At 38.0% G+C, this 14,658-nt stretch overlaps 1 protein-coding gene across 1 annotated transcript in view; it reads left to right on the forward strand.

The window, feature by feature from the left end:
- Positions 1 to 10,068, forward strand: part of LOC128659185 (signal transducer and activator of transcription 4-like) — a 423,738-nt gene extending 413,670 nt beyond the window's left edge. The window contains 2 exon segments of the mRNA XM_053712871.1: positions 9,591 to 9,718; positions 9,812 to 10,068. Of these exon segments, the coding sequence (XP_053568846.1) occupies positions 9,591 to 9,718; positions 9,812 to 10,068 (385 nt within the window).
- Positions 10,069 to 14,658: the final 4,590 nt, after the last annotated feature.

Raw genomic sequence — 14,658 nt, forward strand, 5'->3', positions numbered from 1 at the left:
ACTTATAGAGGCAGCATTAGATGGTGCCAATAGGAATTTATTATAGCCGAGTGTTCTACCTTACAGCATTTGTAAAAAACTCAGCGTATTAGCAGTGATATTGTGCAGACTTGATAAACATATAAGCGTGCTAATTCAGATCAGTACAATAGCAGTATCGCCTTTCTACCATATATACTGCAGATGTATTACACTGTAGGAAAGCAACGTATATATTCTACAAGTTCAAACTAGTATATCTACAATTTCGCTTCTCCAGTATATATTCTGTACACTGTCTAACTCATTTTAAGGGGTAAAGTCAATACAGTCAAATGATATATTCTTTACGTCCTCTTTTATGGGGATTTAGTGAATACCATAGGTTGCTCCAGTGACAAGAGACATAAGTTTGGTAATTTAAAATCCTGGTAATAACCACAATGTAACAAGGAAACATAGCCAAGTCATATTCTATATATTACTTCTTTTGGGAATTTAGCAAATACTTCCAGTTGCTTAGGTGACATGAGATATAAGTTTATTAATTAAAATCAGTATAATTACGATAACGCTCCTTTACTGTATGGTCATAGTTACTTACCTGTTACATTAAACAACTAGTCATCACATGATCAGGGAATATTGACCTTGATATGGTGAAAGATTATACCCATAAACATAACTACTGTACATATATGATTTCTACACTATAAAATATACTTTGAATAGTATAATTTAGACCTAGTAACGCTACTCATAGCCACCTACGAAAAAGGCCACTTATATGCAATCTCTCAATTCAGAGCAAGCACTATTTCATTAGTGATTATATAAGGATACAGGATTTATAATAGATCCTCACAACTAATGTAATATATATCCTAAATAATAAATTGTGTACAAGTGATTAACTCTCTAGATTTAGCTTTAATTCCAATAAACATCTTTAGATTTATTAGAAGTTAAGACAATACAGTCTAGTGATTTTTTATATGTCCTCCTCTATGGGGATTGAGTGAATACTTGTGGTTTCTCCAGTGACAGATTATATAAATCCTGTAATTTAAATCAGTGTAATATTAACAATAGAATAAGGCAATTTAACCAATCAATACTTTAAACATTATTTCTTCTGGGAATTTAGCTAATATCCCTTGTTGCTTAAGTGACATGAGACACTAGTTTAAAAATTCAATCTGTGTAATAATGATCACGCTCTTTCATTACATGGTCACAGTTACTTACCTGTAACATTATGCTATCAGTAATTACATGATTAGGGTATATTAACCCAGGTACGGTGAATGATCATATTAAAAAATATAACTACGGGGGCGGAGCTGGCTCTGCATCTGAGCGGTCGCACTTCACATCAGCTCCGGCTGTGATTCTCACATTTATACATTTTTTGACCGCTCAGAGCAGACAATATTCACTTGAAAAGCTTTAGTCCAAGAAGTAGGACTCTTTTGACACTCCTGGAAGTATAGAGGACCTGAACAGTGTTAATTGACACGATCCTTATACACAGAGATCGCCGCAGCAAAACAAGGAAGGCGCCATCTTGACAACCGGACTAGGCTGTAATCCCTTTCTGGAAAGCAACTCACTCACTGCGGTACTAATAAGGACATTGCAATCCTTTCAGCATGGATGACAGCCAATTATACTCAGCTGTTGCTAATCTACTAAAGGCCTTTGACCGCAAAATGGACTGTTACTTCGGGGACCTATCGCAGACGTTACACCCGGAACTTTCCAGTGAGGACACGAGACACGAGAAACTGGAGACTGAGCAGCGCATATGGAGTGCTACTATTAATGCTCAGGTCTCTGTTCAGATGGAGTACGCGGGTGCCCTTAACATGGAACTACACACGTTGAAGCCTCTGACACGGGCAGATCACTGTGAGGTGGGATCTCATATGTCCCTACAGTTTGACCATGTTGCCACTGCCCTGCAGTCAGGTCTCAAGTCTCCTACCCGGCACCTAAAGTCCCCCACGAGCTTACAGTTAAAGTCGGCTAGCCTTGATTCCCTAGCCTCAAGGTCTCTTCTCCGGAGCGAAAATTTACCCTATATTCCGGCTTATTTAACTGACTTCTTACATCCACAACTTAGAGCTGGAATTGGTTAACTTTTATTTACCGGGCTTAGTCAGTCCTCTGTGAACCTTTGGCAATTGCGGACATATGCAGTTTTCCATACTGTCGGCTCTTTAGACTAAGCTCCTGTAACGACTAACAATATGATCTCTCCTTTTTATAATTGTTTTGATAAGGTGGGATAAAGTGAACTGTTATGCAATGGCGGAGGTGGATCCCCTATCTTTATGGGAACTATATGCCTACTGAGGACACTGGAACCATGGCCCGCTGTTAACTAGACACACCTGATTCCGGGACATTTTATTTTACTGTATTTATACATGTTAAGATGATCACCAACTGAACATACAAGCAGGCCCTACAAGTTTACTTTCTGGTTGTATTAATGTCTGCTTCCTTAGCAGGTTAGGGTGGTTAACCCATGCTTATGTGATAGTTAATTTGGTGCTAGATTTATAACTGCATGTAGAAGCTCTCTGTACAAAAGAAGATTATGATATACAGGTTGCAGTATACATGTCTTTTAATGCATACTTCAGTATGAATGGTGTCAATGAGCTGGTGTTTCTTGTTCAGTGTATAATTACAAACCTAGATAAACATATACCACGAGGTTTGATAGAACTGACATGGCTCCCTGTAGGTAATCAGGCTTCTTTATATGCTAATACTCACATGTTGAGCCCCGGTTGGGAATTATCCTGTATCTGTTTTGAATATATATGTAGTGTACCTAGCTGTTACATCTGAATGTATTTAACTTTCCCTCCTAGTTTACATGAGCAATTTTATTTATTCCTACCTTATGTGCCTATAGGTGCAGTGCCACCATACAGCCTGCTATTTTCCCTATAGAATTGTGTAACAGTCTTTAATCATATATACCCTTTTTCTTTTGTATATACATCTGCTTAACCTGAGGAGTGATAGGCTACTACTTAGCTTATATATATGAGTATTTTATTATAGCTTCAATTGTTCTAAGAGAGCTCAACCCAATGGAAGGCTAAATCCAGTCTGGCTTCATAACTCCCCCAAGCGGCTTTAATCTAGTGGAACCCTAATATAGATCTTTTTTTCTATATGTACGTAACTAAGCTGAGTACTACTTCAGATCTATATCTAGATTATAGTCCTATCTCCCCACTTTCATATATCACAACTTATTATAATGACAGAATGGATCCTCTATGCATACGTTCGCTCCTATATGACTACTAATTCCTATACTCTCCTATATCTATCTTATATGAGTCTCTCTCCCTAAAGCAGGTTAAGAGTTACATGTTAGACTCAGAAACACGCCTCTTTTGTCTTAACTAGTAGTTGTTTAGTTTATTAAACGCGTATAGAACTTAAGCAAAAGGTTGATGGGAATAGGTTTGAAGGGACTCAGACACTTCTTTATAAACCTTATAGTAACTCATATTTCCTTACTGTTGGCCAAGGGCTCATTTTCTGAGGTTGCTGACTAAGGTGTTTCTTTATCCATTAGAGCCTGACATCCTAAATACAATGTATATTCCTTATCTACGGCTGATTAGAACATGAATAGTAGCTCCTTGCTAATACAAAGGCAAAGTATGTTACGGAATACCCTAACTGCTGCTTTATATCTAATGTTTAGTCTAGCCCTTTAGAAGGTTGCACTTATGAGGGTTCCATAGCCTTCTAAATATAGGTTCTCCTCTATATGATGGCATTCCAGATGCAAAATAGCTTTCTTGCTGACATGTATACCTTCCTTAGGATGTTACCCTTATTTCTGTTCCTACCTTAGCTTAACTTTACCCACGATGCAAATTGAGGATAAGTTTTACTCTGTAATATATTTTAAAAGCTCTAAGCTCTCTGTGTAATCACTTATTAGATATACTTGCCGGCTCCGTCCTCTCACCCCCCCCCCCCCATTATATCTTGAGCGGCTCTTGCCCGCTGCTTCCCCTTCCCCCGTGAAATTGTTGAGCTACCTCCTCCCTAACCCTAACACTTCTTGAATAGATATCCAAACCTTCTACATATATAGCTAGGAGAGGACCTTTCTAGTTCATGTTACATTTCAGATTCTCACTAACAAAACTGAAGTCTTATTTATGAGTCAGCCCACATTTTATAACGACGCTTGAGACAATTGAATATGTTATATTGCTAATTGTGATATGTTTACATTGTTCTGTACACATCTTGGGGCGTACCCTATATTATGTATCTGTTTATGACTTCAATAAAAAAATATTAATAAAAAAAATAAAATATAACTACTATACATATATGATTCGTATATTGTAAAATAAACTTTGAACAGTAGTATTATGACCTAACAATGCTTTGTATAAACACCTTTGAATTAATCCACTTATATATAATCCTTTGGTTTAGAACGAGTACAATCTCATGAGGGATCACATCTAGATAAATCCAGTCTGGTATCCACACAGACTCCATTATCTAGATATTGACAACTGTCCTACTTATTTATTATTAGTTTAGTATTTTCCACATGTTTTTAAATTTTGTTTGTGTTTTTTAACATATGTGTCAATAAAAGTTATATTTTAATTCTGCACTAGCACCTGTCTTCTGGAACAGTATAATTCATACTACAGGGAGAAAGCAGTGCTATTCAGTGCAATCCTTCTGTGTTTAGGAGATTCCTCTTTCTCCTCAACATTATTTTGCAAACCCTTATCCAAACCATCCTGAAGAAACGGTAAAATCCTAGGAATTCTAAAAGAATGCCAAGAATAATCAGGAGTTGAACACCATGAAATATAGGTTTTCCAAACCCGATAATAAATTTTCCTTGAAACAGACTTATGGGCCTGTATCATAGTGATAAACCTCTATGACTAAGCACAAGTGTTCCATTTCCATGCCATCAAATTTAGAGATTTGAGATCATGATGGAAAAACGGTCCCTGAGACAGAAGGTCTGGCCTTAAAGGAAGTGGCCAAGGCTGGCAACTGGACATCCTGATAAGGTCTGCATACCAAAACCTGAGAGACCAAGCTAGTGCTATCAGAAACACATAAGATCGTTCCATTATGATCTTGGAGATCACCCTTGGAAGAAGAACCAGAGGTGGAAAAATGTAAGCAGGTTAGTAAAACCAAGGAACTGCTAGAGCATCCATCATCTCCGCCTGAGGATTCTTGGACCTGGAAAGGTATCTTGGAAGCTTCTTGTTCAGACACAAGGCCATCAGATCTATTTCTGGAGGACCCCACATCTGTACCAATTGAAAAAACACATCTGGATGGAGAGACCACTCTCCCGGATGTAAAGTCTGATAACTGAGATAATCTGCTTCCCAATTGTCTACTCCTGGGATATGAATCGCAGAAATTTGACAAGAGTTGGATTCCGCCCAAGAAAGTATCAGCGAAACTTCTTTCATTGCTGAAGGACTGTGAGTGCCCCCTTGATGATTGACATATGCCACTGTAGTGTACTTGTCTGTTTGAAATCGAATATAAAGTTCTCTCTTCAATAGAGACCAAGCCTGAAGAGCTCTGAAAATAGCACAGGGTTCTAAAATATTGATTGGTAACCTTGCCTCCTGAGGTTCCCAAACCCCTTGTGCTGTCAGAGATCCACAGACAGCTCACCAACCTGAAAGACTTGCATCTGTTGTGATCACAGTCCAGGAAGGATGAACAAAGGAGGCCCCTTGAACAATAAGGTGATGGTTTAACCACCAAGTCAGAGAGTGTTGAATGTTGGGATTTAAGTATATCAACTGTGATATCTGAGTATAATCCCTGCACCATTGGTGCAACATGCAAAGCTGTAGAGGTCTCATATGAAAATGAGCAAAGGGGATTGCATCTGATGCTGCAGTCATGAGACCTAAAACTTCATTGCACATAGCCACTGAAGGGAATGATAGAGACTGAAGGTGTAGAAAAGCTAAAACTAACTTCATTCATCTCTTGTCTGTCAAAGAAAGAGTCATGGGCACTGAATCTATCTGGAAACCTAAAAAGGTGACCTTTGTCTGAGGAATCAAGAAACTCTTTTGTAAATTGATCCTCCAAACATGTTTTTAAAGAAACCACACAAGATGTTTCGTGTGAGATTCTGCTAAATGAAAAGATTGAACTAGTACCAAAATATCGTCCAAATAACGAAACACCGCAATACCCTGCTCTCTGATTACAGATAGAAGGGCACCGAGAACTTTTGAAAAGATTCTTGGAGCTGTCGCTAGGCCAAATGTAAGAGCAACAAATTGGTAATGCTTGTCTAGAAAAGAGAATCTCAGAAACCGATAGTGGTCTGGATGAATCATAATATGAAGATAAGCAACCTGTAAGTCTATTGTGGACATGAAATGACCTTGCTGAACAAAAGGCATAATAGTCCTTAAAGTTACCATCTTGAAAGTTGGGACTCTTACAAAATGATTTAGAGATTTCAGATCCAGAATTTGTCCGAATGAATCTTCCTTCTTTGGGACAATGAACAGATTTGAATAAAAACCCAAACTCTGCTGCTGTTGAGGAACTGGAACAATCACCCCTGAAAGCTCTAGATCTGAAACACACTTCAGAAAAGCCTGAGCCTTCACAGGGTTTGTTGGAACATGATAAAGAAAGAATCTTCCCATGGGAGGTCTTATTCTGAAACCTACCCGATACCCCTGAGAAACAAAATCCTGATTCCACTGATTTTGGACAGAATCTGCCCAAATGTCTTGAAACAATTTCAATCTGCCCCCCACCAGTTGAACTGGTTTGAGGGCCACACCTTCATGCAGTCTTAGGGGCTTTATTTGATTTCTTATAAGGCTTGGATTAACCAGAGGCCTTAGGGGAAGGAGTGTTTTTTTTGTTCTTTAATCTGACAAAAGGAACAAAAACGATTGGGAGCTTTAAATTTATCCTTAGATTTCTTATCTTGGGGCAGAAAAACTCCCTTACCCCAAGTGATAGTGGAGATAATAGAATCCAATTAAGAACCAAATAAATTATTACCTTGAAAAGATAGTGATAGTAATCTAGATTTAGACACCATATCAGCATTCCATGATTTAAGCCATAAAGTTCTTCTAGATAGAATAGCTAACGACATAGATTTGATATTAATCTTAATAATATCAAATATAGCATCACAAATGAAATTATTAGCATGTTGAAGTAAAAGAACAATGCTAGACAAATCAGGATCTGATAACAGCTGTGCTTGACTGTCCAACCAAAAAGTTGAAGCAGCAGCAACATCAGCTATAGAAATAGCAGGTCTAAGAATATAGCCAGTATGTAAATAGGCCTTCCTAAGATAAGATTCAATCTTCTTATCTAAGGGATCCCTCAAAGTAATATCTTCCGTAGGAATAGTAGTTTGGGAAGAGTAGAAATAGCACCATCAACCTTAGGGACTTTCTCCCAAAGCTCTAAATTGGACACAGGTAAAAGATACAATTTTTTTAAACCTAGAAGAAGGATTAAAAGAAGTACCAGGAGTAACCTCAGAAGTCTTAAAAATAGAATTCAAACATTTGCTATTCTTATTATCAAGAGGACTAGATTCCTCAATACCCAAAGTAAACAATACTTCCTTTAACAAAGAACGAATATATTTAATCTTAAAAAGAAAGGTTGATTAATCAATGTCAGTGTCTGAAATAGGATCCTCTGAACCAGAGAAATCCTCATCAGCAGAAAATACTTCAGTATACTTTTGATCAATACAAACTTCATCAGATTTATGAGAATTAAGGAGAGACCTTTTATGTTTATTTGAAAGTGGAATAGCAGTCATAGCCTTCTCTATGGCTGCAGCAATATAATCTTTTATATCTACAGAAATATCATGAACATTTGACTGTGAAGGTTTAACAGTTGATGTATTTGTACTTATAGAACATTATCAGCATGAAACAATTTCTCATAACAAGTGCCACATACTTGAGCTGAAGAAGGATGATCAGCCAATTTACAACATACACACTTAGCTTTGGCAGATTTGTTTTCAGACAACTTGGTTCCTACAGTAACATCAGAGGCAGGATCAGTTTGAGACATCTTGGAAAATGTAACAAAAAAGAAAAAAATAACATTTAAACAAAATATCAAATTTCCTCAACATAGCAGTTTCAGGAATGGGAAAAAATGCTTACGAAAAAATACTTATATGCAAAACAGAAGCAAACATCATAGCCCTCTGTAACAAACGAAAGCAGAGAGCAAAAGAGGGAGAAACTTAATATAACAATTTTTTTGCCACCAAAAATGACGCTAACAAAGATGACACAAATTCAGAAAAAAATACTTTTAATGCCAAGGTTAACAGGAAAAGACACGACTTGCGTCAAAACAGGCGAGACTTTGCACCAAAAAAATTAGCGTCAGTAAAGATGCTAGAAATGACGTGACTCTTGTCACAACAAACGCAACCTCTGCACCAAAAATATTTGTGCCAAGAATGACCCAATAAATAGAAGCATTTGGTGTTATCGTGAGCCTAATCTAACCGCGAAAATTTATAAAAAAACAAGTCCGAAGATACAACTATCTGGAACCCCAGGTAAGAAAAAAATTACTAAATTTCTGAAGAAATCAAACAGGACTTGCTTCACCATCCTCCAACGAAGGCAAAGTTTGTAAAACTGAGGTATGAGTGAGGTGGGTGGTGTATTTATAGGCATTTTGAGGTTTGGGAAACTTTGCCCCTCCTGGTAGGAATGTATATCCCATACGTCACTAGCTCATGGACTCTTGCCACTTACATGAAAGAAAGAACTAATTTCTAAGTCATTTTTGCACGTCCAGTGTAATTAAATTAATACATTATACATTTTTGTTATAGTGCAAATTTTTAATGAAGAATTTTTGATGAACCTCAACAATAAAAAAAATATCTGCATATTTTTATGTGAATGGTTCAATTATTCATTTTGTGTGATTTTTTTGTGTGCACTTTTGTAATGTCGCATTTCCTCTCCATACGAAATTGCAGTATAAGCCCCTTAGGGAGACAAACTGTTATCAAGGGAAAAAGTGGCTTTAGATCATTGCACAAGGGAAATAAGACTGGCAAGCATTCTTTAATAATCTGTGTAGCAGGTAATTGTGTCAAACATATTCAAGTCTATTTAAGTATGCACTCTAGCCTTTCTGTGGGCGTGGAAAAAACACCATTTGCCAAGGTTAATTACAGGAAAAGCAGACAGAATAAATAATGTACATTTTAATGTTTTATTTACCATGAATAATGAACATTTTTTAATGGAGACTTCAGTTTGAGTTTAATGTTTTTTGGAAGCATTAACCTTATTTGCATGTTTGCCCACAACATTTGTCTATGTTCAAATTGAAAACAATCTCTTCTCTAATGTGTTTGTGCAAATAAAAAGCTGCACATGGTGAGCAGACCATAAAATAAAGTTCTTGTCAATCACTGTAACTCTCCGTGTACTTATGAAACTATCAGTGATATTGATTAGCAGTCATATAGTCTGTATTGTATTCTCAGATCCTTCTACTCTATTTAACAGCCCGTCTAATGGTTCATCTTCACCTGCCTCTCCACTGGATCTTCCCATGTCACCAAGTGTGTTTGCTATTCTAAGAGAACAACTCACACCTACAGATATTGAAAGTGTGGTAAGTAGAAATATTGTGTGTTTGTAGTTTTAGGTAATTTATAATGTGATGAAAGAGTTGAACAACTCATTGTACTATATTAATCCCCTTTGCATGTTACATTTTTTTTCAGTAGAAGTAGCCTCTAATTCAGAGCCAGATTGGGCCGCCGAGATACTGGGAAGAATCCCAGTGGGCCACAGGGCTGGCAGAGGCTGGGGCCGGGCAGCTGCAGACAGTGTGTGGAGAGAACAGAGCAGTTCTGACTCATTTGTGAGGGAGCAGACAGCCTTTGAGAGTGACAGTCAGCCTAGCCACAACTCATTCAGGCATAGGCCTTTTCCGAATTCACATCACTACATCATGACATGTAATTCTAATGTGAGCTGAGCACTGTCAGACTGAGCAGCTGTCAGCTCAGGTGGTCGGGAGTGGCCGGTCACTGCTCCAATAGATAGAGGCTCTGGCTCACGTAAACTAATGGGGCAGTGCTGTGCCGTGCCAGCAAGCATGCATCAAACATTTGTTTGCTTTAAGGCTAAGGCTGCAGGCATTTCCAAATCCAAACCAATCCCCTGCGCAGTGCGCAACTGCAATAGTCTGACTGAGCTCACTCAGTCAGTCCCAGTCTCACTGCCTGGCTAGTGGCTGAGTGTCTGTCTGTCACTCACAAGTCACTGGGTGAGGGAATAGGGCAAGGGTGGGCCCGCTTAAACAATGTCAGTCACTGTCGTCATCACACACAATCAGTCTCACACGTGACATAGTCAGGAGGGAGCCTACTAGCCTAGTTGGAACAACTTGAAGTTGGAGACCACGTGGGAGTCTGTCGGACAGCAAGTCAGTGTCACCTCATCAGTACGGATCATCAGCAGACACATACACAGACCCCAGTGCAAATGCAATAGTCTAAAAAGAAAAACAGAATATAAGGCATTTTAATAAAAAATACTGTGAGTACTGAATACTGGGGAAAGCGTGAAGGCAGGGGCACAATTATATATATCAATATCATGTATTCAATATCAATATGGTAATAAGACTGACTGTACTGTACAGTAGTGTAATGGCACATTTGTATATTTGTAACCGACTGTTGATTTAAATGATTTAAATCAACAGTTACAAATATACATCATAATACATGACCCTTTAGTCTGCCCTAGAATCCACCACCTATTATCATTATCTGCCCTGGTCAAGGCTGCTTCAAGTTCTTCTTCTGAAAACAGTGCAAAAATTGCAAAACCCTTATATATTAATTTTATTGACTTATGAAATGATACCTCCATGTAGTAAACTATTAACTAAACATAAAAAGGGTAAATACACACTCTAACATGGACAACCCTACATTAAATATTAATAATAATATTTATATATTTAATGTAGGTTGTTTGTCCATGTTAGAGTGTGTAACAGTATTTACCCTTTTTATGTTTAGTTTATAGTATACTACATGGAGGTATCATTTCATAAGTCAATAGAAATGTTGCATGCTCAGTAGTACTTATTAGGGTATCCAGCATTTACACATGCAGGGGTACACTGGAAACTGTCCAGTTTTTTTAACTCCTATATGGCCTTTAAGTTAGCAGTTGTTTTAGCCTGGCAAGGTATTATTTTGATATTTACAAATGAGTATTTGTCTGTATTTAAATATACATTAAACCCAAATATTTTCTTTCATGATTCAGATAGAGAATACAATTTTAAACAACTTCTATTATTTAATTTGCTTCATTCTTTACATATCCTTTGTTGAAGAAATAGCAATGCACATGGGTGAGCCAATAACACTAGGCGTCTGCGTGCAGCCACCAATCAGCAGCTATTGAGCCTATCTAGATATGCTTTTCAGCAAAGGATATCAAGAGAATTAAGTAACACGTAGATTACGAGTTATGCGTGCTATAGGGAATTTAACGAACACAACAAAAGTTGCATTATTTAACCCTCTATAGCGATGCAATTACAAGTTTTCAAACAGCTGGCTTGTGAGTGCGATATGGTTGCGTTGAGCACCATACCGCACACAATTCAAGCGCTGTTTTGACATGCTCGTGCACGCTTTCCCCATACACATAAACACCTAAAGTGCGGAATGAAAAACCCTGTAACGCAACCCCATTGATGTCTATGGGGACAAAAAAAGATACGTTTAAACCTAACACCCTAGCAGAAACCCCAAGTCTAAACACCTCTAATCTGCCGCCCCCAACATCACCGCCACCTACATAATGTTATTTACCCCTAATCTGCCGCTCCCAAAATCGCCGCCACCTAAATAAAGCTATTAACCCCTAATCTGCCGCTCCCGATATCGCCGCCACTATACTAAAGTTATTAACCTCTATTCTCCTGCACCCCAACAGCGCCCACACTATAAAAAAGATATTAACCCCTATTTTGCCTCCCCCGACATCACTGCCACTATAATAAAGTTATTAACCCCTAAACCACCAGCCCCTCACATCGCAACAACCTAAATTAAACTATTAACGCCTAACCCTAACGTAACCCTAACCGTAACACCCCCTAACGTGAACATAATTAAAATATAGCTAAATTAAAGTTACAGTTATTAACTAAAAAATACCTAAATTTAAAACTAAATTTATACTTACCTGTGAAATAAAACCTAAGCTAGCTACAATATAACTAATAGTTATATTGTATCTAGCTTAGGTTTTATATTTATTTCACAGGTAAATTTGTATTTATTTTAACTAGGTTGACTAGTTAGTAAATAGTTATTAACTATTTATCTTATAAATCTTGTTGGCAAGCGGCAACATGTGATACATACACAGGCAGGATAAAATCAATACCCAAAGGAAATGATAATCCAGGGCCCTGCTCGCCATCTCAGAGAAGTAACGCAAGGCATCGCCCACGAAACCCCAAATGGAGTATCTAGGAAAAAGGGACAATTGCCTGACCCTCGAAGGGCTGCCCTCCATACCCAACCTCGGCAACGCTACTGACAAGCCCCAAGGCTAGCGTAACATCGAGGGTGCAACATACCCGAATGGAAAAGACCGTAGTCCGACCGAGGGAATTAGCTGAATTAGACGACAGTTAGAGAGCTTGAAAAATCTAGTATTCAAGGAAAACTACCTTGAGCAGGCAAACGGTGGAGTTGCAACTCCCACAGAAGGCATACCACCTCTTGGATTAACATGACTCGGAACAGAGTAAAACATGCCCGCACACGCGACCGGACAATCCCGCACCAAAAGTGGGGAAGGATGAAGCTCTGCCATCACAAGAAAGAGCGCAGTAGGCTAACGAGTCAGCGTCCGGAAGAACCTTGAGTGAAAGCCAAACGTTAATCACCCGGCACATCAGACCAAAAAGGTCAAACACATCTCCTAACTTCCATTTAAAGGAAATAAGGGTTCTATGTCTTGGGGACCTGAAGAACTTAGAGACGTCTACAGAAGCAGAATCATAGCCCAGGCGAGTAGCCCGAATCGACCACCCTTAGAGTGATACGCACTATCCTCCGTCCGTAGTAGTTACATATTCACCATAGGCCTCATACATCAGTAGGATCCGTGCCCGGAGTCCATAGAATAGGCCTAGAGGTATCCTCAGCACCATGAAGGTAACATGAACCCTGGTAAAAGCTTAAAAAGCGCCCGACAAGTAACCAGCCTGGTATAAGAGCATAAAGTAAAAAAAAAGGGGAATAGCACCAATAAGACGTAGTATCTGTTGTGGTAAGAAATGTTTATTGTACAATCCAATATTAGTGTACAAACAAAGTCACAGTGGAGAACGCCTGACGCGTTTCACGCATGCGTAGATGCGCTTCTTCGGAGGCTAATTCAAATCTAAATGTGACAGCTTTTAAACAGATTTTCTACCAATCATTTGCGAGTTTGAATGTGAGCCAATGGTGTGGCTATCCAGTGCAATTTATGCAGACATAACTTAATTCAATGGTAAGTGTTGATGTGCATTTTTTTGTCCCAAAAAGGTACAATTGCTCTGGAGTGTCAGACCTTAAAAATACTGAGGCTCATATCAGGTTTTTATATATGCTTGTGCACAATCTCTATATATAGCGAGAATATGTATAATATGTTATAAAAACTCCTTCAGTAACAAGCATTAAAATTCTAGGCATTGATAGCTGGTAAGCTAAAAACATAAAAAGGAAAGAATGGATGTGCATATAGATACATATCGATACCTGTACAAATTGACATCTATATAGTTTCTACTGTTAAAGCTTCATAAACTATGCCTATATAATGACTAGTTGCTGCTAGATATTAAACATAAAAATGAAAAATTATATAAAAAATGTACATAAATACAGTTTAGTACATATACATCGCACATAGATAAAGAGATATAGGTAAAAGAACCAAAAATAAATAAAATCAAATTAACATTCAAACGTCAAATTGAACATTTTTTCCCTATTCTCAGTAAGATAATACAATAAGAGTGTTATATGTGGTCCTTCTGTGTAATTAGGCCTTAATAAAATCAGACTAATTGATGCTCCCTTATTCCCTATATTTTTAGAGCATGGTCAAATGCTAGCATTTAGACATTGCTCAGAAGTAAGAAGTCTGAGTGGTTATCTCAGGGTATTGGACTGTCAGAGGTAAAGGTTGATATGAAGGACTGATCTATAAGTGGTTAGGGAATAAATAGATATAGGTGAAATATGAATATGATAAAGAAAAAACGGACTCTGTTCCTACCCTAGTGACTTTTCATATTGACTCTTTGGTCCTTGACTAATACACTGCTAATCAGGACCTGAAATTTTCCCACGATTGGGTGCTTTGATATACGTTTTTGAGCACCTGGGGATTATTCGATTCTGAACACAGCTTCCTTTTGATGATTTATTGATGAATGGTATAAGAGCACCCTGGAACTGTTCAAGGTCCAAGAAATGTTGTCCTGAAGGATCGATAAATGAACTAGAAACGAAAATTCTAATATTCAACAAGT

The sequence above is a fragment of the Bombina bombina genome, chromosome 1 (genome assembly GCF_027579735.1).
Source record: "Bombina bombina isolate aBomBom1 chromosome 1, aBomBom1.pri, whole genome shotgun sequence".
NCBI classification, from domain to species: domain Eukaryota; kingdom Metazoa; phylum Chordata; class Amphibia; order Anura; family Bombinatoridae; genus Bombina; species Bombina bombina.